This window comes from Phycomyces blakesleeanus (assembly GCF_001638985.1).
Source record: "Phycomyces blakesleeanus NRRL 1555(-) unplaced genomic scaffold PHYBLscaffold_18, whole genome shotgun sequence".
NCBI lineage: Eukaryota > Fungi > Mucoromycota > Mucoromycetes > Mucorales > Phycomycetaceae > Phycomyces > Phycomyces blakesleeanus.
The window spans coordinates 1560-26271 of NW_017265151.1; the positions used below are offsets into that span (position 1 = coordinate 1560).

Below are 24712 nucleotides of genomic sequence, written 5' to 3' on the forward strand. Positions count from 1 at the left end.
ATAGTCTCCAAAACCGTCTGGTCCGCACCCAATAGTCTCCAAAACCGTCTGGTCCGCACCCAATAGTCTCAAAACCGTCTGGTCCGCGCCCAATAGTGTCCAAGCAGAACTGTATACAAAACCAGTCTTTACTGTGACGCGCCCAAAACAAAAAAAAAATCTTTTCAACAACGCCTTGAATAAACTGGTTACGTCCCCTCATTCGGTTTGGGGATCGGCATTCCTCTATACATCCCGTCATTCATTTGGCTAATTGCGATTCCTCTATACATCTCGTCATCCTTTTCACGAATCGGCATTCATAGAATATTGCAACTCACAATAGGCCGAACTCGGAACAATACGAAAAAAGAGCATATTATTTTGTAAAAAAACACCACCCAAACACTCTTTATTTTTTCTTTTCTGCGCGCGTTCACTGTATATACGACTCTGAAAATAAAACAAACCCTCATTCAAACCTTCGTGTCCTTATCAACGCCACAACGCTTTCGAAATCGACGGGAGCAACCACAGCATCGTTTTCTTTTTTTACCTGGGCCAACACCATTGTCACAACGCTTTCGAAATCGACGGGAGCAACCACAGCATCGTTTTCTTTTTTTACCTGGGCCAACACCATTGTCACAACGCTTTCGAAATCGACGGGAGCAACCACAGCATTGTTTTCTTTTTTAACCTGAGCCAACACCATTGTCACAACGCTTTCGAAATCGACGGGAGCAACCACAGCATCGTTTTCTTTTTTTACCTGGGCCAACACCATTGTCACAACGATTTCGAAATCGGCGGGGGCAACCATAGTTGTCTATTATCTTTTGACCTGGGCTAAAACCTATATCACGACGCTTTCAAAATCAGTGGGAGCAACCACAGTTGTCTATTATCTTTTTACCTGCACCAACACCAACGCCACAACGCTTTCAAAATCGGCGGGAGCAACCACACTATCGTTTTCTTTTTTTACCTGGGCCAACACCATTGTCACAACGCTTTCGAAATCGACGGGAGCAACCACAGCATTGTTTTCTTTTTTAACCTGTACCAACACCATTGTCACAACGCTTTCGAAATCGGCGGGGGCAACCATAGTTGTCTATTATCTTTTGACCTGGACCAAAACCAACGTCACAACGCTTTCAAAATTGGCGGTGGCAACCATAGTTGTCTATTATCTTTTGACCTGGGCCAAAACCAACGTCACAACGCTTTCAAAATCGGCGGTGGCAACCACAATATTGTTTTTTTTTTTTACCTGTGCCAAACCCAACGTCACAACGCTTTCAAAATCGGCACAAATACTAATAGCATTCTTTTATTTTATTACCTCTGTAAAATCGAAATCAAAATAATAAAAATTCAGCACCCAAAAATCACACATTATATTTTACTATACTTGTAGTGTCATATACCACCATTTTCATAAGTACACTTCGTATTTCTATATATTTTGAAATATCTTGTTCTGGACCAACGTTTCATTACCTAACACAAAGTCCCATCGTTTCAATCTCTCTTAATCAGTACGCACCATAATTCTCAGCACTACAATATACATATAAATTATCTGTTACACACCATACAATATAAAAAAATTAAACTATTTCTCATACACCACCCCCCTCTACTCCACTGCCCCCCGACTTTTAACATAATACAAATATTCTACCACTAAAACATTCTTATTCTTTTTTATAATAAAATTACTATCACACCAAACTCTTCTTATTCTTGTGCCTTTCACTTTAGTCAAATAAACTCGGTCTCTTTTCTACCCACATACATTAATTATTTTAGTGTATTTATTTATATATATATAGTTTTCGTTTCTTTTAGATAAGTGGCATCTATCGTCATATTTTAAGATCTTAAATAACACAAGAGTAATATTTTGTGATACATGTCTGAGTACAAGGTCTGAGTATAATCGTATATTCTATTATAATTTTCAATTTGGGTTGGCATACAATTTATATTTGTGTTTATTTTGATATTACAAAAGTATTATATAAAAGCTTAATATTTGTATGACTATGTAATACATTATTAATTTTTTTTTATTTGTATAAATAGGCTAATTTTTATACTATGAGTACAAACTTTATATTTATAATAGTCTATATATATAATAGAGGCTTTGATACATGCTGTAGGCATGTATCCCCAAAGCCTCCGAAGGCTATTAATTAGAGTTAAAATACACAGAAGAGCCAATGTTATTTAGAGACAATAATAGCACATAAGAAGTATATTTATAAAATGTTACCAACTTTAAACCAGAGCTATTCTTATTAATATCTTACTTTGGCTTTTATATGTTCTACACAATTTTATTTTTTTCATTTGACATCTTATATGAACATTTGAATTAAGCAAAATATAATCAAGTAAGTTACTATAATATAAGTTTTTTAGATGTAATTCATTTTCTAATTATTCTCTTTTAATATTTAATGGTACATATATTTTTTAAGAAGCAAATGTTTACATTTTTTAAATATATTGATTACTCGGAAAGAACTATAATTGAAATAAAAGAATAAGTATCAGAATTACATACTAATTTTAATATTTGACATATAGTTACTACACTTGATACATAAGTAGATATAAGTGATTGAAGTAAAAGAGTTTATTCTAATATTTGACAATAAAATATAAAATAAAATTTGATGTGTTTTGCATTTAAGTATTTAATTTTGACTTTTTAGTGTTTATGAATATAGAATATATTACATCGAGTTCAATAAAAGCAATATATTTTATTTGAAATATAGTTAAATGCTAAGTGAGATTAATAAATAATATAAAATGAATAAATTGTTTTTGTAAGAGTATTGTTTATTTTTTAAAGAATATCACAGGTACTTATATATAACAATAATTAATATGTGATCAATTATATAAATATGTGTATTCGCGATGAAGTATTAACATAGAAAAACAATGTGCTTGTGAGTTATAATTATACTGTTTATATTCTGTTAATGTATCTCTTATTACGGTGATATCATCATATAAAATTTAATCACTCATGTACATGAAAAATATCTGTGTCAGATAATATAGTAGCGTGTAGACATCTTTGGCTGAAATAAATAAAAATATATGTTTTATTCCTTCAAACTTAATTGTGACTACAGTAGTAGTCAATTCGCTTTTACAACATTCATGTATTATAATAACCAATTTATTTAAATCGCATTAATAATGTCTTCTATAATTTTGATGGAAATAAAACAAATATCAAAGATAATTAAATAAATAAAGTCTATGTACTTATAAAACAAATATATAAAAATGATTGAATTTAATAAAATAAAAATAAAAATTATATCATCCTTTTAGCTTTTATTTTTGTTATTATTATTCATTATTTTATCTATCTTTATTATCGGCATATGTTTTTATAATTTATAAAATATGACATATTTATAATAGTTTAAATAGAATGTTTTCTAGTTTTCAATAAGTTATGTGTTTTTTTATATATTAATATTTCATTGTTTTGTTTTTCAATAAATCTTGATATTCCAACATCAACTAAAAATATTAAATTCATAGTTGATAAGATTTTTACTGTTTGTTATATTTCAGTTAAATTTATATCAAAATCTCATATAAATCAAGGAAATATATATTTTATTAAACCTGACAAGATACAGCTGTAATAATAAAGATATATTCTGTTCTCGGTCTATCCTTATTATTCCTGATCAGGGAGCATATTGCCCCAACTAACATTTCATATCAAATCCGTGCCTTATAAAATGGTGTATGTTCTGTCTTTCAATACCACTCAAATGGAGACTGAAAACATCACTTTCCCACTGCAGGAGTAATGGGCGGATTTCCATTTTCGAGCTAATTCACACTCCGAACATTCGATTTAATTAAAAGCCCGCCGCGTCTCTTAGCCCATTCGTTTTTTATCGTCTCTAGCTCTTTAACGCACTTGTTTTCAGCAAAAACGAAGTACTAGAACGCAAGTTAATCAAACATTTGATTGAATTATATAAAGTACAAGGATATAAATTTTGGTCAATTCAAGCTGCGGTTATAATTTATTCGTTTTTGGTTTTGTGGTACAATGATCTAATATAATATTTTAAGGAATAACGTCTGATTTTTTATAATAGTTATGCTGGGAAGGATATAAAATACTGGTATAGCATAAATGTAAGTAGAAATGTGGTAATAAATGTGGGATAGATATACATATAAATAATTTTGGGTGGTTATGGGTGTATCATTTTGAATAGAGCAAGTCCATCAGTTTCTACACACAGATTTTATCATTTACTAAATTTTCTTTTTTATATTGTGGCTGAACTTTCAGTTTCAAACCCCTGTTTTTAGAAAAGCAATGATTTTATAGAAGCTACATAAGATCCAACGCCGTGCATTTTTAGTTCTGGCAGTACCAATTAAATACAAAAAAAAACAACTACTAAAGTTGCTCTTAAATTGTGTCTCCGAACCATTCTCCATTATTACCGATTCTAGACTTTAAAAGTAACACGCACCCAACACTTCCAGTAACAACAACAACCACTCAGAGTACATTTAGAAGAAGATGATGATGTGAGACAATATATCAGTCGGGATCTTCTTGTGGGTTATAATTTAAGAAAATAATTATCAAGAGAATTTTAATTAAATGTGTTTCTTTTCATATAATACAGCTTCAGTTACAGAGGTAATGTCGAATGACAATGACATGAAGATTGGCTTTGGAGACGATGTTGATATTGAATATCAGGTTGAAGGTATCCATAGTATTTTTATTAAAGTTGTATACTTGCTTATAATATCTAATAATTTGATTCTTTTTTACTCGACAATACAGCTAAAGACTTACCTCTTTTGGCCATTGATTCCTTGTTTAGTTCTGAAAGCGAAGATGACGATGTCATTGGAGCAGTTATTTTGGATATTTCTGACAGTGAATCTGAAGATGTTAGGGGTTAGTATAAAAAGTATATGAAATCGACAAATACAACATATATATATAAAACACGCTTCTCCATCTGATATGCCAGCCGATCCCATCCATGCTTTCAATGCTTTGTTTGCTGTCTTATTCATATCCAAATATGCTGTCAATTCCACTGGTGCTGTCCCTTTGAAGTTTTTCAATGAGGTATTGGCGCATTTTGGACACTCTTTTCTTCTTCCCTCAGTACAAACGGTGTAAGGTCTATGACTGGTCTTGGCGACGTGACTCAAAATGTCTAGTGGTTTATAAAATGTGGCGATTATAAAAAAAGTATACGGAGAGTCCGATATAGTTCCAGGGTGTTGTAATTTCGAGACGCTTTCTGGTAGAGAATGTAGAAATACTTTTTTTCTTTGCAACATCAAGATCCTTGAGTATCCCAACAAGGATCTACATGTAAAGCTCCACAATCAAACCATTGTCTATACCTTTTGCCGCCCTAGATTCGAAGACATCATAAACTATTGGAGAAACAGATCACACGTTCCAGACATGACATTTGGGATTCATGATGGTGCATAGTGGAATAATCCGAAAGACGGCAATGCTTTACTATCTGTGAATCACGAGTGCTCCATTATGCTTGCCATGAACATCCATTCGTTTCAGCCTTTCGATGGTGTCAGTTGTCCCTGTAGTGCGATATATCTTTGCATCAACAACTTGCCCACACCAGAACGGTACAATAAAGGAGAATACTGTCTTCGTTGGTCTCATTCCAGGACCCAAGGAAGTAAAGGCGAGCGGGATCAATCACTATCTCTGTCTCCTCGTCGTGGAACTCGTTTAGTTTTGTAGTGGTGTGGTGATTCCTACTATGTAGTTTCCATCTTGTGTTATTTTCTGTGGTGCTCTTATTCTTGCTGCCTGGAAAAACTGTTTGACCCGATTTACTTCCACCTCGTTGAATGCACTGTCATCGATCCGATGCACAACCTGTATATCGGTACAGCGAAGAGGGTAATGGCGAAATGGAGATCTTCTGGTCTCATCACAGATGCACACTTGGCTGCAACACGGGTTGATGCTGAAAATGTTTTACTGTCAGAATACTACACATCATTGGGTACAAGGATTGGGCGTGGTTTCCCATTCATGAAGGCAAATGAGTGGAAGTATTAGTGCTTGGTTTACTCTCATGTTCTCCTGTGTGGCCGCTTGCGTGAAGTCCATCTTGTTAAATGAACAACGTTCGTGAATGCATGCCTGTACCTCTCAATGCCAAGCATATACATGGCTCATCTTAATAAGGTCCATAACTCATTGGAGGTTTTCTGCAGAGAGTGTGAGGTGTTATATCAAGCTCCGTTTGGTTCACCAAAGATGCATCTGCATTTACGTTTGCGAGAGAGCGTCCTTAGCTTTGGCCTGGTTTACCGCTCTTGGCTGTTCGGTCTCGAAAGATGCAACGGCTTTTCGAAGGATTATATGACCAATAGAAGAGACGGGTTCGAAACAATGTATATGAAGAAGTGTCTTGAGGATACATACCAGGAAGACTTTATTCGACAAACTTTGCTTGTAATTCAATCTGGGCATTCGGCGATCATCCTTGAGCTCACTACATCTACTGCCGCCGCCATACTATCCCATATCAATGCTGTTCTTGGTTCTCATGAGATCAAATTTGTTATCGTCAAGGTAAACGAGCCTCTGCTGCCTTCCGCACTTCCTTTAGCTCTAAAGGGAGAGATTTCCATGGAAGAATCCGAGTATGAGCATTTGTCGTCAATTATCACGAGGTATATGATGATCAAACGCTTGTTCACTGTCGTCATGCTGGTCACTCCGATAATTTTGTTTACAATCGGATACAGAAATTTGAATCAATCAATCTTCTCAGCCAAATATACAGGAGCAAAACAAGGAATCAGCGGGGGTCATTTATGCAAGCCTTGTTTGAGACAAGTGATGGTAGAAGTACCAAGCCGTATGTAGACCAGATTCAATATTTCTTTGTCAATACTGCTGTAAACTTGTTTGCCAGTTATTTGAGCCAGCATGTATTTGCATGCGTACGATGGTACAAGGAGATTATGCTTCAGCCCAGAGCAGGAGAAGGGGTTGAGGTGAAAGAGGTGGGATTCAAAGATGCTATCATGAACAGTATTCTTCCTGCATTTAGAATCTGCTATCCAGTTGTGGTAGGTGAGCACCTTGGCTTAGAAGGCGAAGTTCAGATGTGTGTAGTTCCTTTGTCACGAACAATTTATCTAGATTTAAATACAAAAATAAAATACATACAAAAAAAAGATATATTAATTAGTACAGGCTAATTTATATATAAATACACATTTATTATATATTATTTTTATAACATTTCGTTTGTACTTAACATCCCATACGTACATCTGTAAATATAAAGAAGTAGAAAAAGTGTAAAGTAATGACCAAAAAAAAAATATATTTATTTTGAAAAGCACTATTCCGGCAAAGTGACTGCCAAATTCTTGGGAATGCACGCTTCCTTTTCATCATGGATGTGCGTTAACAAGCTGTTTGCCCAAAAAAAATGTAGTGACCTATCTTTTTCTCGCTGACAAGAAACCACAATAAATCTGAGCTACGGCTCCTTACAAACAAAAAAACAAGCTGTTTGTATTTTTCTGTAAATGCTTGATGCGGAAGCCATCAACAACATCGGTAAACTTCTAGAGCTATTTTCAAAAATAAGAAGTATTAATAATATATTATTATTTTCTTTAAAAAAAAATAGACCGGTGTTTAATTTTATCTCATCGGTTCTCCAGCTTGGACGATATGCTCGCACTTTATTATTTACGTCCGACTCATCATGACATCACATCAACAGAAAGAATGTTTCCGCATTCAGGTTGTTTCATAATGTACATGGATAGCATCCGTGTACATTTTGTACGTGGTGATACGACGGCTAAGGACCTACCAACAAATGCTATATTAAAACATTAAATAAATAGTAAATTAATTTTGTTTTTTAAGCTTACAGCCTTCTTTCAGTTGTGTGTTCTTCATGCTGTATCTCGAGCCATAATATTCTCTGATGAGGTCTGGAAGTCTCGAATTTGGTTTTGATAGTGATTTTTTACTATCTTAATAATGTCACAATTAGGCACGTTTTCACAACATCTGTGAATTTTGAAGTATTTGATGATAGTTACCAAAAGTGACTTATTGCAGTCATCGCCAAAGGTACCAGTTATCGACCACACTGATCTGGCATTATTTTCAGTAAATTTTAATAGATCTATGCTTTTGAAGTTTTTTTTCTTCATGTAACTGTTGACAGGGTGCTATAAAAGATGCTATTAAATACATTGACATATAATAGCTATAATCAGTCTACATACGGAGATCAAGGGATATATCTTTCCGGGGGTGAAATTACCATCCATCAAAGGCGAAAACTCTATCAGTGCAGCAGAATATACTATGGACTTCTCACTAACCATTACATTTTTTATTTCGGGAATCGCAGCCCTGATCTCAAGAACCAACTCCTTCAAGAAAGCATTTGTTTTGTTGGATAAGTCTATACTACCCTTCGAATGGGTCATTTCCTCTGACGTGGTTTTTAGTTTGGCATCTAAGGATTCTACTCTCGCATCATTGGCGGCCAACAAGGTAAGGATGTGCTCAATTGGACTCACAGTGATCTGAACTTCAGTAGCTGTGATAGCAACACCTGTCAATACGCTATGTCGAGTAATATTGAGGCCTGTGTTAGGTTGATGGGGAGCGGGAGGGGTATATGCTGTCATTTTCTGCTCATAAAATTAATATTAATGATTTTTAACGAATAATTCATTACTTACTTACTAAGCTCATTATATTATTCTTGAATGTACTTACTAGTAAAGAGAATACGCTGTGCATATTAACTTGCTACCTCTTCTTTGCTATTCAAGCACATCACTCAATCTCTTGATTAACATTTGAGCAACGCTCTTTCCAACTCAATCCGGCATAAAGTTGTAGATATAAAAAAATACGGTGATCATCTTTTGGAATATTACTTTTTGCCACCCGCATTTTCTAAGGCACAACCCGACCTTTAAACAAAGTATTATTTTCCCTTTACTGCCATTTAAGACAGGTAAAGAAAATTTCATATCTATTATATTCATAGTAATATTTAATTCTAATTCACATTAAGCTTGAGTGTATAGCGATGATAAATGTAATAATCTATATTAATTTGCGGGATATATACGTATATAAGTTTATAGCCAGCAAGCTGTTCAGAACCTAATTATATATATTGTTTTTTTTTATGTTTTAATCATAGTAGATACAGTATTTTATACGATCTATTTCCTTTGCATTGTTTATTTGGATCAATGAGATTGTACGAATCTATTTATAATTACAATGTCTCTAAGGTATGTTTAGTTATGAGGCATATAATATTTAATGTGGAAAGTGCTACTAATTGATTTGGAACAAATGGATTATTGTTGAAAATAAATCGAAGGTGGCCTTTTCAAATTATACACAATATACACCCTATGAGGATTTAGATATAAGTTCTGGGATATAGGGGGCGAAGTCTTTGAGGTGGGCATGGTTTTTTTCAAATTGGAAAATGTTAATACCTCGGGAGCTTCTAGAGATCGTATGGTTATTTGGTATCATATATTCTGTTTTTTCCGGGCAGGATCAGGAAAAGTGTTTATTGTCTTTAATTTTGTCACATGAAGGTCTAGTTGGCATCTTCTATATCCCCAGTAGTATTCCAAAGCAGTTCCATTGGAATGTAATAGCTTGAGCTACTTGACTGTTTTTGCGGTCTATACCAGGGCTGTGATATCAAAGGATTATTTTTGGATTGAGCTTGCAAACTCTTGAAATACTTATGGACGCTGAAGAGAGAAAGTCTTCTTTTCGATGATTTGTTGTGAGCTACGTAAAGAAATAGGCCTAGTTGAGGTAATATAACCAATTATATTGAATTTGATTCTCATAAAAGTAATAGAGGGAATATTTATAAGTCACAAAGGCGAGGAATGGGAAGTTTCTCTCTTATTATTATTTTATATAAGCACTCAATAAATATGGTTTGTTTCCTATGGTAAATGAACCTCTTGGTTTTTTCTAATTCTCAGTTTTTGGGATGGGTAAATTGTATAACAGAAAGGGGGATCAAACGAAGCACCTTTGAAAACATAAATTCTAAAAACATTTTTGAGTCTACATTACCCGAATTCTTGCTATTTTTGCTTTTATTTCAGAATATTTTCAGAGCAATTTATGCCAATTTCAACCACAATAGTTCTAGCACAGGAACGTATTCCAGTGAATAGGATAATATATATGTATATGTATTTCAAGTAAACGCTATATTATCAAAGTTAGCAGCATTTATATATATATTATAAAATATTTATCCGTAAATTTGGTAAAAGTAAAAGAAGCTTTCTTCCAATCTACTTTACTTCAGCTTATTTACAAAATAAAGCTCTTTCAACTCCCAGTAAGAAATAATATAGGAAAAAGAAAAGTATTATACGGGGGGGTTAATTACGCTATTTGTATACGGTCTTCGCAAGTTGCTTACGATTTTAAGGTGAGAACAGTCAGCTTCAGAAAAAGCTGTAAGATCAAGACGATTGTAAGAAGCTCTACATACGAAAAGTTATGCTAGTCGTTATATTTTTTCTGCTAGATAGGATGAAGAAAAAACAAAGCAATAGTTAAATAAAATTGTTTGAAGTCTTCAAAGATACCATTATCTTATCTGGAGTCGTTTATTACAATTTTGGCTAAATATTTTTTTCATTTCTTTGCTGCCCAAAAAAAAATAGGCTATCTCCTCTACTATATGACAGCAAGACTATTAGAAAAAAAAATAAAGGAAATTAGTATTAGTAACATGAAGAAGATTGTCAATGATGATCATTTATAGTGCTGCTATTTCTGCTTGGATAAATACGATGCAGCTTGAAAAATCCAAAAACATAGCAAACTCTCGTTCTTTCTCTTAGTAAATTTAAACAACTAATCTTACTATCATCATAAAAAAAACTCGAGAACTTACAAGTGGCAGAGTTGTATTTGGTTTTAATATGTAGTATACGATCCACTTATTACCAACAGATAAAATCGGATACTTTTTTGTAACAATGTTTTAGAGAGAGATATATTGTAATATTACCAATTAATGTACATCTATGTTATACTATTTCTAAAGACATTAACATAAATATCCCTAGATCTTAAACTTTTGGGGAGCTAGACACTGCTGTTCATGTAGAATAGAATAAATATTCTGATTGAGGTTTTTACAAAATTCGTTGTATAAGAATATATAGTTACATATATGAGATGAAGAGAATACACATGGAAAGATTAACACACTATTGTTCTTATTATAATATTTATTTGATCTTGTTTTTAAAAGCGATATCTTTGTATTTATATGTTTTCATGCATAGAATTTTAAGTAAAAATTAAATAAAATATAGTAAGATTAAAGAGACTATGCTCTTGCTTTTTTGAAAAATGAAGAAGACTTTAGGATGACTATTCTGGCATGAGCTCATATATATATATATATACTTTTTACTGTTTATTGAAAAACTTGAGAATGAGAGGTTTTTATATAAAATGATATAGACGGATATACTGTTAAACATGATTTAATTTAAATTTGCTGTTTGAATAATCGAGTCTGCAACATGAAGAGCAATGGGCTCTGTCGTAACTATAGGGTTGACACCACTTGTAGTCGCGAAAAGTGAGGCATTGCACACATATAAATTTCTGGTCTCCCATGTGTCACCAGTTGGCTTAGTAGCTGAAGTATCTGGAGAAACACCCATTCGACAATATGAATTATTTCTTAATACTCTTGATATAAGAGAAAAAAATAAAGTAAAGCAAATGTGTTCTATATCCACTGACTATCTTGTATTGTTACTTCTAGTTTATGTTTTCTCTTCCCAAGATCCCAGTTGATATGCAGAGAAACAATTCATGCCATTTTCGGGTATTCCGTGTTTTCTATTTCAACAAGCTACTTGACAAATCGGGGGTTGCTGGCCTCAATAGACTCATCTAGAGAAAAGACAAATGGCTTCATACCAAAGGATCCTGTGTGAATTTATGTAGCTCCTGCGGTGCAAAGTATCATAGCCGTCCGGATGTTTCTTTTTACGATAGACAGCTTACCTATCTTAGAGATTTCGTAGGAAATCGAAATCTTGTCATCTTTTTTGTACCCAACATTTTCTTTTGAATCTTTGTCCCGAACAAGGGCTGGGACTGATGAGGACTGTCTGAATTTCAGTATTGCTTCCTTGTGTTCCTTCTGTCCTTGCCATGACGTACCAAATATAAAAATATCTGTAGTGTGATGAAGAACGACGAGCTTTGATCTATAGTACTCGCCATATAAATTCTCAATACTGCCGCTTATCTATTAAGTAAATTCAAAGAATATATATCAATTTTTTGTATTTGTATTTGTATTTGTATTTGTGAAAAAGATAAAAGTTAGTTTAACACTCATCTTTTTTTTTAAAAAAAAAAACTTAAATATTTTGTATGAAACTGACAGCAATCATTATGGATCCTTCAAAAGGGTTGGTCTGACTGTTATCGAAAAAGCCATAAGCTACCATCAATGGGTGAAAACGGAGATTTTGTCCAATGCTCTTGTCTTTTAATCCACTCTTGAAAAGAACTTCTTGGGTTCTCAAGGATCCAGCAGAGATGACAGTCCGAAATGAATTGAGACGAATAATCTGATCTGAATTATTGATTCGGAACTCTACTCCTGTAGCATTTCCATCAACGATAATAGCTCGGTTGAATTTGGCTTGGCCAACAAGATGTGCGCCATTTTGAGCAGCAGTACGAAGCCACGAAGTTGAAGTGCCATTTTTTATACCGTCTTTGCAACCAGTAAGGCACCAGTCATACTCGTGCGATTTTCTGCTTGTATTCTAAGGAATATTTGTAATGGGACAGCCGAATTTCCTGTAACCAAGAGATTATAACACATAGATCATAATTAGACTTACTTGCATCCATCAATAAGAATTCGATTTGGTATAATATGCTTGATTCCCTCTGTGGTAGCACCAATTCGCTTGTAAACTTTGTCTAGGTTATCAGAGAACTATTTGTGTATAGAATAAATAGAATAAATAGACTGAATATTATGAGTTCCTCTTACCTTTAGTTTTTTGTCTCTTTTAATAGATAAATAAAAAAAATTGAGCGCAACAACCCAACCTTTGATGAAGTAAAATGGGTTAAGCCCATATTTGCCCACTCTTTTCGTACAAAGTGCTGATGCTAGAACATTGAAAGATGATCAATTGATATTACACATAGCCTCAGCTAACTTTACTATTATTTACTTTTAAGCTATCTAAAAAGCTTATAACTGTTGCACTGCCAAAAGTGCTTCCCTCAAAGACATTGATATCTCCTTTACAATTAGCAAAGCTTCCTCCTTGTAAATATATATTCTTGTACTCAGTCGGTACGTGTGAAGTCAATTCACTTTCATGATAGTAATTTCCTTTTTCAATCACAAGAACAGACCACCCAGCCTGTGAGAGCTCGGCAGCACATATGTCTGATTTCAGATTGGATATATATACATATATACATATATACATATGCGTATATGTGAGTACAAGTAAATAATTAAATGAAAAATAGATAGATAAAAGTGTTTCTATTTAATCAAAAGCACGTAGTGTTTGGACTACCCCCCCTCCGACATCACTTCCAGCAATAATAACGTCGAATTTTAAAATAGGAGCAAGTAGTTCCTTCTCATAATCTTGTGTCTTTCACGAACAATACATGGTACAGGATTTCAAGTGCAAATTAATGACTTTTCCTTTTAATGTAGTGACATTCACAAATTAATTTAAGCAAACTCCCAAGTTGATTTTTTTGAATGCTACTTGTAATATCAATGTAGATTATAAAGAATAAAAAAAAGTAATATCGATGACTATTGTTTTTATTTTTAAAAAACTTCTCTACAATATTGGCAGTCTTTGAAGAAACTAATATTGTGTTGGACCTAGTCTTTACAGTTCTCTTTTGTGATTTTCACGCTGCACTCTGATAAGTATTCCAGGATGTTGTCAGTATCTAGTCCAGTCTCTCTTTTGGTCAAACCCTTCAGCTTAGAAAAACTCTCTTCTACTGAATTTAAGAGTGAAGAGTAAAGGGGGGCAAGAACTTGATATGGTGCTTTGTTGTTGCCATAAAATCTCTGCAACTTTGATCTATGGATAGGCTCATTATCCAGGACAAACCAATGGGGAACAAAATGAGTATCATCCGGTTACTTTATCAGTAGTTTCAGAAAATCGGTGAATATTTCGGCATTTGTGCCTTTTGGGACAAGCTTGGCAGAAATAGTCTCTATATTATTATTGGATATTTTCAACAAAAATCTGATATTAAACGCTTTCATGGTCTTTGTACATTCCTTTTTTTCTGCGACCTTTTTTTGTTTAACTATGACTTTTTCAGTATCCCTGAAATTGTCCTTTATGTTATCCACGGTAGATCTAGGAAGACCAAACATGGATGCAGCTTTTGAGATTTGCATAAACCCCCTTTTTTTATAGTCAGGTCGATAATTCTCTTATGTAAAGTCAATTGAATTGAATTGAATTGTTTTTGTTCATTCTTCTTCTGGTCTTCTTTCTGCTACTTGAGCTTTGGGCTGGGGTATCTTGGGATGGAAGTTATGGTAAAATAAAATAAAAAGAGAAGAATAAGAATAATCAAAAGGTGTTTAGTACAGATAAAGCTTTTAGTTAGATGTTTATATAGTTTGCTTCATTTTATTTATTTATTTATTTTAAAGAGAGAAAAAGAGACCACTGATCTTGGAATATAGAACGCCTGTACAGACCACAGACCTAGACTTTAAGTCTACAACTAGTGTCTTATTTGGTTTTTGGTTTTTGGTTTTATTTGTACAACGCTAAGAAGGATGAAAACCTTTTAAAAGGTTTACATTCAACAAGTCTTTTTTTATTATCATTATTATCATTATTATTATTTATGCTTTTAATAATCAATAAATAAAATAATTCAATTGCAAGTAAGAAACAAAATAGAAAAGAGATGTTTAGCCTTCTATTCTGGGCTACCATTTCTCTTGGCTCTAATAAGTTCAATCAATGCCTACAGAATAATATATCGAGTTAGTTAATAGTAATAATTTAAACAAAAGCAACTAATTACACATGTGCAATATAAGTCTGTAATGCGATCTTACCTTGACACGCTGCTTGCACTCCTTCTTTGTGCGTCCTTCGACCATGGAAGCAATGTTATCCCATCTTTCACCCTCGCCGGACCAGCTGGGAGGGTAGGTCTTCATAGCACTTTCAAGCATTGTCTGCTCATCGCTGGTCCATGGTTTGGGGGACTCGTTTACCTTTGCCCCTGGCTTGACAGCATCCTCGACAGGCTTTTCAGCAGCAACTGGGGTAAGTACAACAGCGGGTTTAACAGCAGTAGGTGCGGGAGTAGTCTGAGGCTTGACAGCGGCAGCAGGAGCAGGAGCACCGGCAGGCTTGACAGGAGCGGCAACAGGTTTGACAGGAGCGGCGGCAGGCTTGACAGGAGCGGCGACAGGCTTGGCAGGAGCCGGTTTGGCAGCAGCTGCTGGTTTAGTGGCCATCTTTACTACCATAGGAACAGTCTTTGCAGCTACTGGTTTGCCTCCCACCTTAACAACCATGGGCACCATCTTGGGACCAGCAGGTTTGGCTGCAACAGGTTTGGCGACCTTTGGTGCTGCTGGCTTGGCTTCGCTGGTGGCTTCGTACTTTAAGGTAGGGACATCGTTGATGTATTGGTCGTCGTTGTGTTTTTTGTTGTATTGTAAACGAGACTTCTCATCCTCATCCAAAGAAGCACCTACCAGATCATTTTTTGTTGAGCATTCTCTTTTTTTGTATTACTTATCTACCTATCTATCTATTTATGTGTGTATATGTATATACATTACCTTTTTTCAATTCAGCTACCTTTGCGATAATCTCTTCTTCAGATCGAGGCTTCATACCACTGTGCATAACAACATAGTCTGCAACAGTTTGCCAGCGGTTGACAGTACCAACTGGGTACTTCTTCATGGCCTTTATAAGGAACGACAATTCTGAAGTATCCCAATCGTTTGAGGATGATTTGTCTTGAGCATTTGCTTCTTCTTTAACAGGTTCAGGCTTTGGTTCTATGAAGCAGAAATGAAAAAGTATACCATAATATTAACATATGTGACTCTGTTTGTTTACTTATTCTTATTGTAGTTATTTGATAGCTAATATACCATTATATTATTCTTACCTTCAACCTTGAACTGAGAAAAGGCACTTGCCTTGAGTTTTCCTGCTACAACAAGAGCCAAGACCTTTTCTAGGATTTTGGCAAGAGTCTGCTCCTTTGAAACAGCCTCGAGTTCCTTTTTCCACGCAACAGTTTCCTCGAGATCCATAGGTTCAAATATAGCATTTAATTCAGTGTTTTGGATTTCTTCGGCGATATCAGTTGTGGTAGGAAGACGCTCCTAAATTATAAATAAGATATATTGCAAATTCATATATACACGAGAGAGAGATAGTATATGTGTGTGCGTGGATTAATACCCTTATCATTTCTAAAATGGTTCGTATCCCTTCAACTTACATCAATGAGTGCCTTGATTGCTTTTCTTTCCTTCTTAAGGACCTTCTTTTGTCTATCCTTCAGCTTCTTATCTTCAACAGCCTGCTTACGCTTGGCCTCTTCTTCCTCTTCCTTACGAATTCTTTCTTCTTCTTCTTCCTACATAAAAAAAAATATTAGTTTAATTTCTTTTTCAAATATATATATATATACATGAATTATATCGAACCAAAGTTACCAAAGATACCAAATTTCATTACTGTTTTTCTTACCTTTTTTCTCTGCTCCTCTGCAATACGCTGAGCCTCTTCTCTTGCGCGCTTCTTATCTTCCTTCTCGCGCTTCTTTTCTTCCTTGAATCGTTTGGTGCGAGGATCAGTGGCTTGCATACGCTCTAATGATCGCAGCCCACAATATATATATATATATATATATTAGTTCCATCATTCTAGTCTCTGCTTCTCCGTTTCTCTCTTTCTCTTTTCCTTTCGATTGTTCTTACCAATAATGCTTTGGACACGCATAGTATCTTCCTTCTTTTTCTGAGCGCGCTCAAGGCGGTTCTTTTTCTCAATCAAGATCTGCTCATCACGACTACAAAACCAGGAAGATTCGAAAAAAAAATGACGAAATATGAATTTAAAATACTTCTACCAAAGTCTCAGCCTTCCAAAAAAAACAGCAAGAACAACAAACTCTATTGGACACAAAAATACTTCTGGATATCTTTACTTACGTTTCACCTTCTGCCTCGTCTCTGTCCAGATAATCATAAGATCTCCATGAGTCAAAGTTGTACCTTTATGGTTTTATATAATAATTGTAAAGATGACATTAGTTGATCTGGTTTATGATGGTTATGTTGTTCGTAGATTATTGATATTAAGATTATTAATATTTTGTCTTACCAAAAGTCATAGAATTTTGTTGCCTCTTCTTGGGTAGAGTCCATGTTTCCAATATCTGGAATATCATCCTTGTTCGAGAAGCTGGTTTTTTTTTAAAAAAAAAGATAATGCAGACATATTATTAATATAAATGCAATATTTTCACATAATTGGCCCATCCACAGAACGCATTCACTCACAATGCATATAGCACAGACTTATCCTTAGTGTTTACTCACCGTGCTTCATGTTCAAAGATGGCTCCATAGGTAGCAAAGAAGTCATCATCCTTTCCGATCTTTGGGATCTGTGAGTCAGTCATTCCATAGTCAATAGAATCATAGAGACGTCTCTGAACAGGATCAGACAAGATCTCGTAAGCTAATTAAACATATGTATAAATAAAGGCAAAGTAAATATCTGTAATGACCGGTCATTTACTATTACTATCCCATATGTATGTATTACCTTTGTTGACGCATTGGTAAAAGGTATCGTTGGTGTTAGACTTTGCGGTTGTCTTGTTGTCAGGATGATGCTTTTCGGCCTTTCTCTCATCTAACGTTTGATATATATGTTTTAAAGAAAAATAAATAAATACACATACATACATACACACACACAAATATATACATGATTTTGTTAGATATTTACTAATATATATATATATATATATATAAATGTATTATTGTTTAATAAAACTCACAGGCAAGCTTAATTTGCTCGGGTGTAGCCTTGATCCTTAATTTTCCCAAACCAAGAATAGCATACAGGTCGTGTTTCTACACAGTAAATTAACAAACAAACATAATAAACCTTAATACTGACATATATAAAAAAAACAATATATATATATATACCTTCCATTCCTTGGGATCCAAGTTTAACAAACTACGCGTTTCTACTGGCCATTCCTCAAAGTCAAGAGATGCTGCATTGGGATCTGTCAGTGAGTTTTGCATTGATTGTTATTCGAAGAGAAGAGTGAAAATAAAATAGAGTGAAAAGAAAGGAATGAAGGGAGGAAGGGACTGCTTATTCTTATTATTGCTTGAGCGTTTTATTCTTGACTTACTACTGTTGCTTGTTTGTTTGATAGACATATTGTTATTATTATTATTTGGGTTTGACAGGAAAAAATATAGACTTCTTTAAGTAATTATTAAATTATTAAATAAAATATAGAATAATAATTCAAGCTGGTTAAAGAATAATAAATAAAAAGAGAAAGAGAAAGAAGTTAAATTAATAAAATAGGTCGAATATTAATTGTAGTTGTAGTTGTAGTTGTAGTTGTAGTAGCACTATTATTATTATTATCATTAGTATTATCCTGAGTACTTTTTTTTTCTTACATATTCTCAATAGATATGTATATATTTTTCTATTATTATTATATTAATAAGAAAAAAAACTTTTTTTTTAATGTGAATTTTTGTGTCTAAAAAAGCATTTATTGCACTAAAATCCAACTGGGTTTGTATATTCTATACAATGAGTAAATACGTGTGATTGTATATATATATATATGAATAAGTATTCGGTTAATATTCAATAGCCTTCAAGTAAAATCACTAGTTAGTTAGCCAGAAAATTGATCAATTATTCAAATATAGATATAATTATGCATTTATCTTCTTATTCTCTTGCATATAAAATATCCAGTATAAAATATCGAATACTGCAATATTGGGAATAAAATGATAGGTATGAAAAGTTAGAAAAGAAATAAAGAAAAAGGGTTCAGAATAAATCTGGCCAATCAAAGCAGCTTGTATCTGTCCATACAATTTTTGGGAAAAAAATTGTTCAGAATGCGTCTCAAGGTTGTAATAAGTTTTATAAAGTTCACAGCACAAGATATTTCTAAGTCTCATTATGTTTTTTATTTAAAATTATATATATTATTTACTCAATATATTCATTTATTAGGTTATAAAAACTTTCTGGACTTCTTGGAAGTGATAGGAAATTTAAAAAGCAATTATTATTGATCGTAATCCTTAATAAAACTATCTATTAAAAAAATGACCCAAAAAAAATGGGTCAATTAAAGCTTTTTGAGCAAAAAAAAATTTTTTTTAAGCACACATTGTAAAAGTAAGAAAGAAACCAATTTGGAAAAATCTGGTACAAAAGTCTTTTATGCCTGGGAATATATATATATATTTGTAGATATATTTTCATTTATTTATTTATTTATTTTGATTGCAATATAAAAACCACAAGTACAACACAGCACAGCATAATTAACAGCACGACACCACAGCACATTTACACATTATTCAACATTACAATACAGTATAATACACGATTGAGACATGTTCAAAAAACCACTATCGAATCTAAAGTCGTTCAGTCCATTGCGATCATCAGATAGAAGACGATTCCAGAATGAGGCATATGATACATATCCAAAACTCAAAGAACAATCTTCTCAGGAAGGCGCATCTCAGTTGATGCCAGACCCGCTTCAGTCAGCAAAGTTTTCTACACATATCGAAACACCTGGAATAGTATATGTAGCAGACAAAATTCCTTGGTGGATCAAGCTTGATCAGTCTGTACCTATTCCAACCGGTAACCAAAAGCAAAAAAGGAATATGTCTTATGTGTATAGATATTTAGCTATTTATTCTATATACTGTGTAAATGTGTATATTTTAAAAAAAAATGAGATAAAATTAAATCGCTAAACGTGATATATATATATATTGTTTGTAGTTTACACAATGTGGCAACATCCTGATATGCTTCCCATATTGTACACCTGGGGCCCCGTGGTTAACAAACTGACAAAAGGCGCAGGTAAAGTTATATATATATATATATATTAATCAATCAATCAATTGAATCGGTTTAGAAATTGACAGGTGAAAGACAACTGTTAAATTGAAAATAAGAATCATAAATTATGAATCATTAAAAATAAAACAACAACAATAGATTTAATGATCCCTGGACTAGTTGCTGGGCCCGATGGTACATTACCAGTGCTGGCCAAAGGTGATTTGGTAGCAATTACAATCAAAGGATATCAGTAAGAAAAAGTCATTACATTATTATTAATAATAGCAATAATATTAACCTTTTTTTTATTTTATTTTATTTATAATAATAATAAAATTAATTCTGTTGTACAAATGATATATCTTTATTTTTTTATAAAGATATCCTTTGGCAGTGGGTACAATGGCATTACCAACCAGTGAGATCAAACCAAGATCGGGGATGAAAGGAAAGGCTGTACATATTATCCATGTTTATCAAGACTATCTGTGGACCATGGGTGACAAATCAGACCCTCCAGATATGCGATCGATATCAGACGATGAGTACGAAAGTGAAACGGAAGACGCTAAAAGAGAACCAACCGAATCGACAAAACCAACAAAACCAGTTAAACCAGTTGAACCAGTTGAACCAACGGCGACAAAGACAGAAGAACCCGCTCAGACGTTAAGCACAAGCGGTACGATTCCAGTTTATAATGGTCATAATAGGAATAGTAATAGTAGTAGTAGTAATAATAATAGTAATAATAAAGTAAGAAATGATACTGTAACTTTATCTATCTCTCTGTCTGCCTGTCTGTATGCCTGTCTGTGTTTGTCTGTATGGGCTCAGTTGCAATGGATTAAGGACGAAGCGACATACAATACAATACAACATAACATAACACCAGCCTCATACATTAAATCGCGCTCTTTATTTTTTTTTATATTGTAGAGATTGATGCTCTTTTGAGAAAGTCTCTTTTTCAGGCACTTCAATTCAAGATCACACCAGAACGTGCGGCTGATCTCTTACCCATGGCAGCTTCAATGCTCTATGCGTCCTATGTCTTGCCAAGTCGACCGCGGGACTCTGGTGAGGTGGACATAAAGAAATCGAGCTGGAAAAAGGTACAGAAGTTCCTCAAGACAATCGAAAAGGAAGGTGTCTTGAAACTTAAGGAACAAAGAGGAGAAACAATGCTTGCTTCTGTCAATTGGTCTCATCCATGGTAAGGTCTATCTGTCTATCTATCTGTCTATCTTTATATCTCTTCTTTTCTCTTTTTCCCTTATATATTTTATATAAAAAAAAAGATGTATGGTGTCTCGTTGGGCTTTGGGCTTAGAATTTTTTGTTTTAATTTTTTTTTACTAAGCCTACATTTTTTTATTTATTTATTTATTTTTGTGTGTATTTGTGTTTGTGCTAAACTTGACTCACTATTAATGCATACCCTTATTTTTTATATATATACACTAACACTGACACTAATACTAACGCTAACATATATGCACATATACTATACACACAAATACATGCAATTACATGTAGCTTCCAAGGCTTAAGGTCATACAAGACTCTTGAAAGCTCTTCTCAAGCAACACAGACAAATTCTGATAGTTTGGGTTCTAGGCCCGCTTCAGGCACTTGTCCAGCAGCCACGCCGCAAGCCTTGGGTCCAATAGAGATTCAAGACTTCTATAAGCCTCTGGGTAACTCTGTCGTTGCCTTTTTTGATGCCGCCAAGCAACCGAAGGATGCAATGTACAGTCCAGCTCAAGTAAGACAACTGACTTTGGACTACATCAAGCAAAACAACCTTGTAAACCAGCGTAACCAAAAGTAAGGAATGGACCTAAAATAACCAAGAGAAAGAAAGAAAGAAAGAAAACTTTGAATAATACCAACTAACTAATTGGCTAACTAACCAACCAACTCTCTCTCTCTCTCTCAAACTCGGATTCTGATTGGTTTCGCTGTCATTTCATGTCATGTATTGTATTGTATTGGCGTTATATATATATGTGTGTGTCTGTGTGTGTCTATGTGTGTATTTGTGTATTATTATTATATGTTTCGGAATTCTGCAGAATGGTTACCATTGACGCTATCTTGTGTGATTGTATTCTAACCCCATCTGAATACAATACTATCGATGCTTTGACAAGAGACCAGATTGTCTCAAGGTAAACAAGTGAATCATATCTGTCTTTTTTTCAAAAAAATGCTCTGCTTTTATGCTTCTTCAAGTGCCTTGCTTGCTTTCTTTTTTTTTCTTTTTATTATCATTATCATGATCATTATTGTTAAAGGAATAAGTTAATAGATTGTTGGACAAGATGGCACCATTTCATTCCATTGCATTTCCAGGAAAGAATCCTACTGTGCACAAAGGAAACCCAAAACCAATCGAGATCACTCAGGAAATCCGTCAGGGTCGTAAAACTGTGACAAAACTAGCTGGTTTTGAAGGCTTTGGTTTGGACATGGATGAATTATGCAAAGAATTGACCAAGTTGTGTGCAAGTAGTGTAACACGTAAGTATCATTTTGCTTTATTTTTATTTTATTTTTCTATTGCCTATATCTATATTATATATATATATATATATTAATTGACTGATTTCTTATTGTTGCTGCTACTATTTGCTACTGTTGCTACTGGTATTGTTACTGTTGTTTATCTTTGGTATTACAGATAATCCAATTCATGGAACAAGTCCAAAAAATCCAATGCATGAGATTATGGTTCAAGGACCTCAAATCAAAAATGTATCTCAATTGGTTATGGACAAGGGCGTACCCAAGCGATTTGTTTGTGTGAATGATAAGACCGCCAAGGGAAAAGGGAAGAAATAATAATAATAATAATTTACAACCAAAACCACAACCACAATAAAAACCGTAATATTAATTAAACATTTGATTCTTCTTTAAAATGAATATACATATATATATATATATATATATGAAAGAAACAAAGGCTACTTTTCCTCTCTTTTGACTATCTCTTCTTATCCTTCTTTTTGTATTGGTTTTTTATTTGAGAAGCTCTTCTCGTTGTAAAACTTCTTTCTCCAATTTAATCAAAATTGTTGTTCTTTGAGGGAACCCATCGATAGGAACAGTATGAGCAGTAACTCGAGCAGGCTAAACAGATATATATATATATATGCACATAAATAAATAAATAAATGAAAAGGGCGGAAAGCTAAGTATCTTATTTTAACTTACAAATTGACAGCCATCCAGAACAGCCTCTACAATACCAGCGACATAGGCATTACAGTTAAGCTGGGACAATTCCTTTGGAACAGAAATGTAACGAGTCAAAAGAGGCTCATTATCGGATATCATGTCTACAAACAAAAGAACAAATAAATAAATAAACAATGCCTTTTTTTTAAAAAAAAAATACTCATCCTTCATAAGCTTATCAAGTTTATCAGTTTATATTTATTGTTTTTGATTTTGTCTTTCAAAAATCTCCGTCCCTTTTGAACGACAAACAATAATAGTAGTAATAAATCTTTGGAGCAAAATGAAGAAGAGGGATTTGTTTTAGCCACAAGATAATTACACTCATCATCGTTCTCTGTACTCTTCTCGAGCGAATCGGCCTGTTTGTTGAATAACGCCTTCCAAACCACACTGTGAATAAAGTACAGGACACCCAATACCCGTGTCTCACGCTTTGGAACCTTTTCTCTCCAAGATAGTAGCTCCAAGAGTCTTGTACCAACACGGTAACCAAATTCATTCATTCTGCAGTGTAATATATGATATGTGTATATGAGTTTTATATGTTTGTTTGTTAATATGATACAATACAGCACAATAGAATATTATTATTAATATTATTCCTATACATTGTAGATATATGTATATGTATATGTATATGTATGGCTATAACTCTTACCTTTTTTCTAAATCCTGAATACCGTTTACTCTCTTTTGTGCGTATTGGAGCATCTCTGAAAACATGTACGATTGTGCATTCAGACTGACCTTAATGTTGACCATATTTTTCTTTTAGATGTAATAAAAATAAAGTCGATCTATTTTACACCACTCTACTTGACTTTTACTTTTACTTTATTATTAGTATTGCTGTATATATATATAACATTACCTCTGCACCTCTAGTCTTATTCAGACTACGTTCAAGGATGCTTTTGTTAGCTCTGATGGTACGTTGGTCTCCATAAGTCGATGTCGTGAGAGATGTACGAGGTGGATTAGAAGGGTCGGCCATGATGATTCACAAGATAAAAAAAATATTATTATATTTATGTATATATATATTAGACCTTATTCTATTCCCTTTTATTCTTTATTTTATTATTAATATATATATATAAAAGAATAATTTCACACATAATAGAAAGAGAGAGAAAAGGAACACATATCAGAG

General features: G+C 33.7%; 6 protein-coding genes across 6 annotated transcripts; 2 read left to right on the forward strand and 4 right to left on the reverse strand.

The window, feature by feature from the left end:
* Positions 1 to 451: 451 nt before the first annotated feature.
* PHYBLDRAFT_171146 (hypothetical protein) lies at positions 452 to 1090 on the reverse strand (the record flags this gene model as incomplete). Its single annotated transcript, XM_018436526.1, has 2 exons — positions 452 to 808; positions 896 to 1090. 2 exons carry the CDS (start codon positions 1088 to 1090, stop codon positions 452 to 454), a joined length of 552 nt encoding a protein of 183 aa, XP_018288435.1.
* A 3570-nt stretch (positions 1091 to 4660) lies between these two features.
* PHYBLDRAFT_70687 (hypothetical protein) lies at positions 4661 to 7539 on the forward strand (the record flags this gene model as incomplete). The annotated part of the gene is made up of 8 exons (XM_018442317.1): positions 4661 to 4769; positions 4850 to 4966; positions 5271 to 5395; positions 5522 to 5732; positions 5823 to 6114; positions 6280 to 6741; positions 6843 to 7143; positions 7420 to 7539. The coding sequence occupies 8 exons, from the start codon at positions 4661 to 4663 to the stop codon at positions 7537 to 7539; spliced, it is 1737 nt and encodes a 578-aa protein (XP_018288436.1).
* Positions 7540 to 7791: 252 nt separating this feature from the next.
* Positions 7792 to 8854, reverse strand: PHYBLDRAFT_171149 (hypothetical protein; the record flags this gene model as incomplete). Its single annotated transcript, XM_018436527.1, has 5 exons — positions 7792 to 7900; positions 7966 to 8036; positions 8068 to 8271; positions 8329 to 8742; positions 8831 to 8854. The coding sequence occupies 5 exons, from the start codon at positions 8852 to 8854 to the stop codon at positions 7792 to 7794; spliced, it is 822 nt and encodes a 273-aa protein (XP_018288437.1).
* Positions 8855 to 11616: 2762 nt separating this feature from the next.
* On the reverse strand, positions 11617 to 13608 carry PHYBLDRAFT_171150 (hypothetical protein; the record flags this gene model as incomplete). The annotated part of the gene is made up of 5 exons (XM_018436529.1): positions 11617 to 11825; positions 12149 to 12395; positions 12535 to 12916; positions 13003 to 13100; positions 13345 to 13608. The coding sequence occupies 5 exons, from the start codon at positions 13606 to 13608 to the stop codon at positions 11617 to 11619; spliced, it is 1200 nt and encodes a 399-aa protein (XP_018288438.1).
* Positions 13609 to 19841: 6233 nt separating this feature from the next.
* Positions 19842 to 23157, forward strand: PHYBLDRAFT_70683 (hypothetical protein; the record flags this gene model as incomplete). The annotated part of the gene is made up of 9 exons (XM_018442316.1): positions 19842 to 20100; positions 20245 to 20328; positions 20467 to 20560; positions 20691 to 20992; positions 21250 to 21526; positions 21850 to 22140; positions 22389 to 22484; positions 22625 to 22836; positions 22997 to 23157. 9 exons carry the CDS (start codon positions 19842 to 19844, stop codon positions 23155 to 23157), a joined length of 1776 nt encoding a protein of 591 aa, XP_018288439.1.
* Positions 23143 to 24553, reverse strand: PHYBLDRAFT_187897 (hypothetical protein; the record flags this gene model as incomplete). Its single annotated transcript, XM_018439435.1, has 5 exons — positions 23143 to 23448; positions 23533 to 23657; positions 23879 to 24063; positions 24218 to 24306; positions 24431 to 24553. The coding sequence occupies 5 exons, from the start codon at positions 24551 to 24553 to the stop codon at positions 23338 to 23340; spliced, it is 633 nt and encodes a 210-aa protein (XP_018288440.1). The 3' UTR covers positions 23143 to 23337.
* Positions 24554 to 24712: the final 159 nt, after the last annotated feature.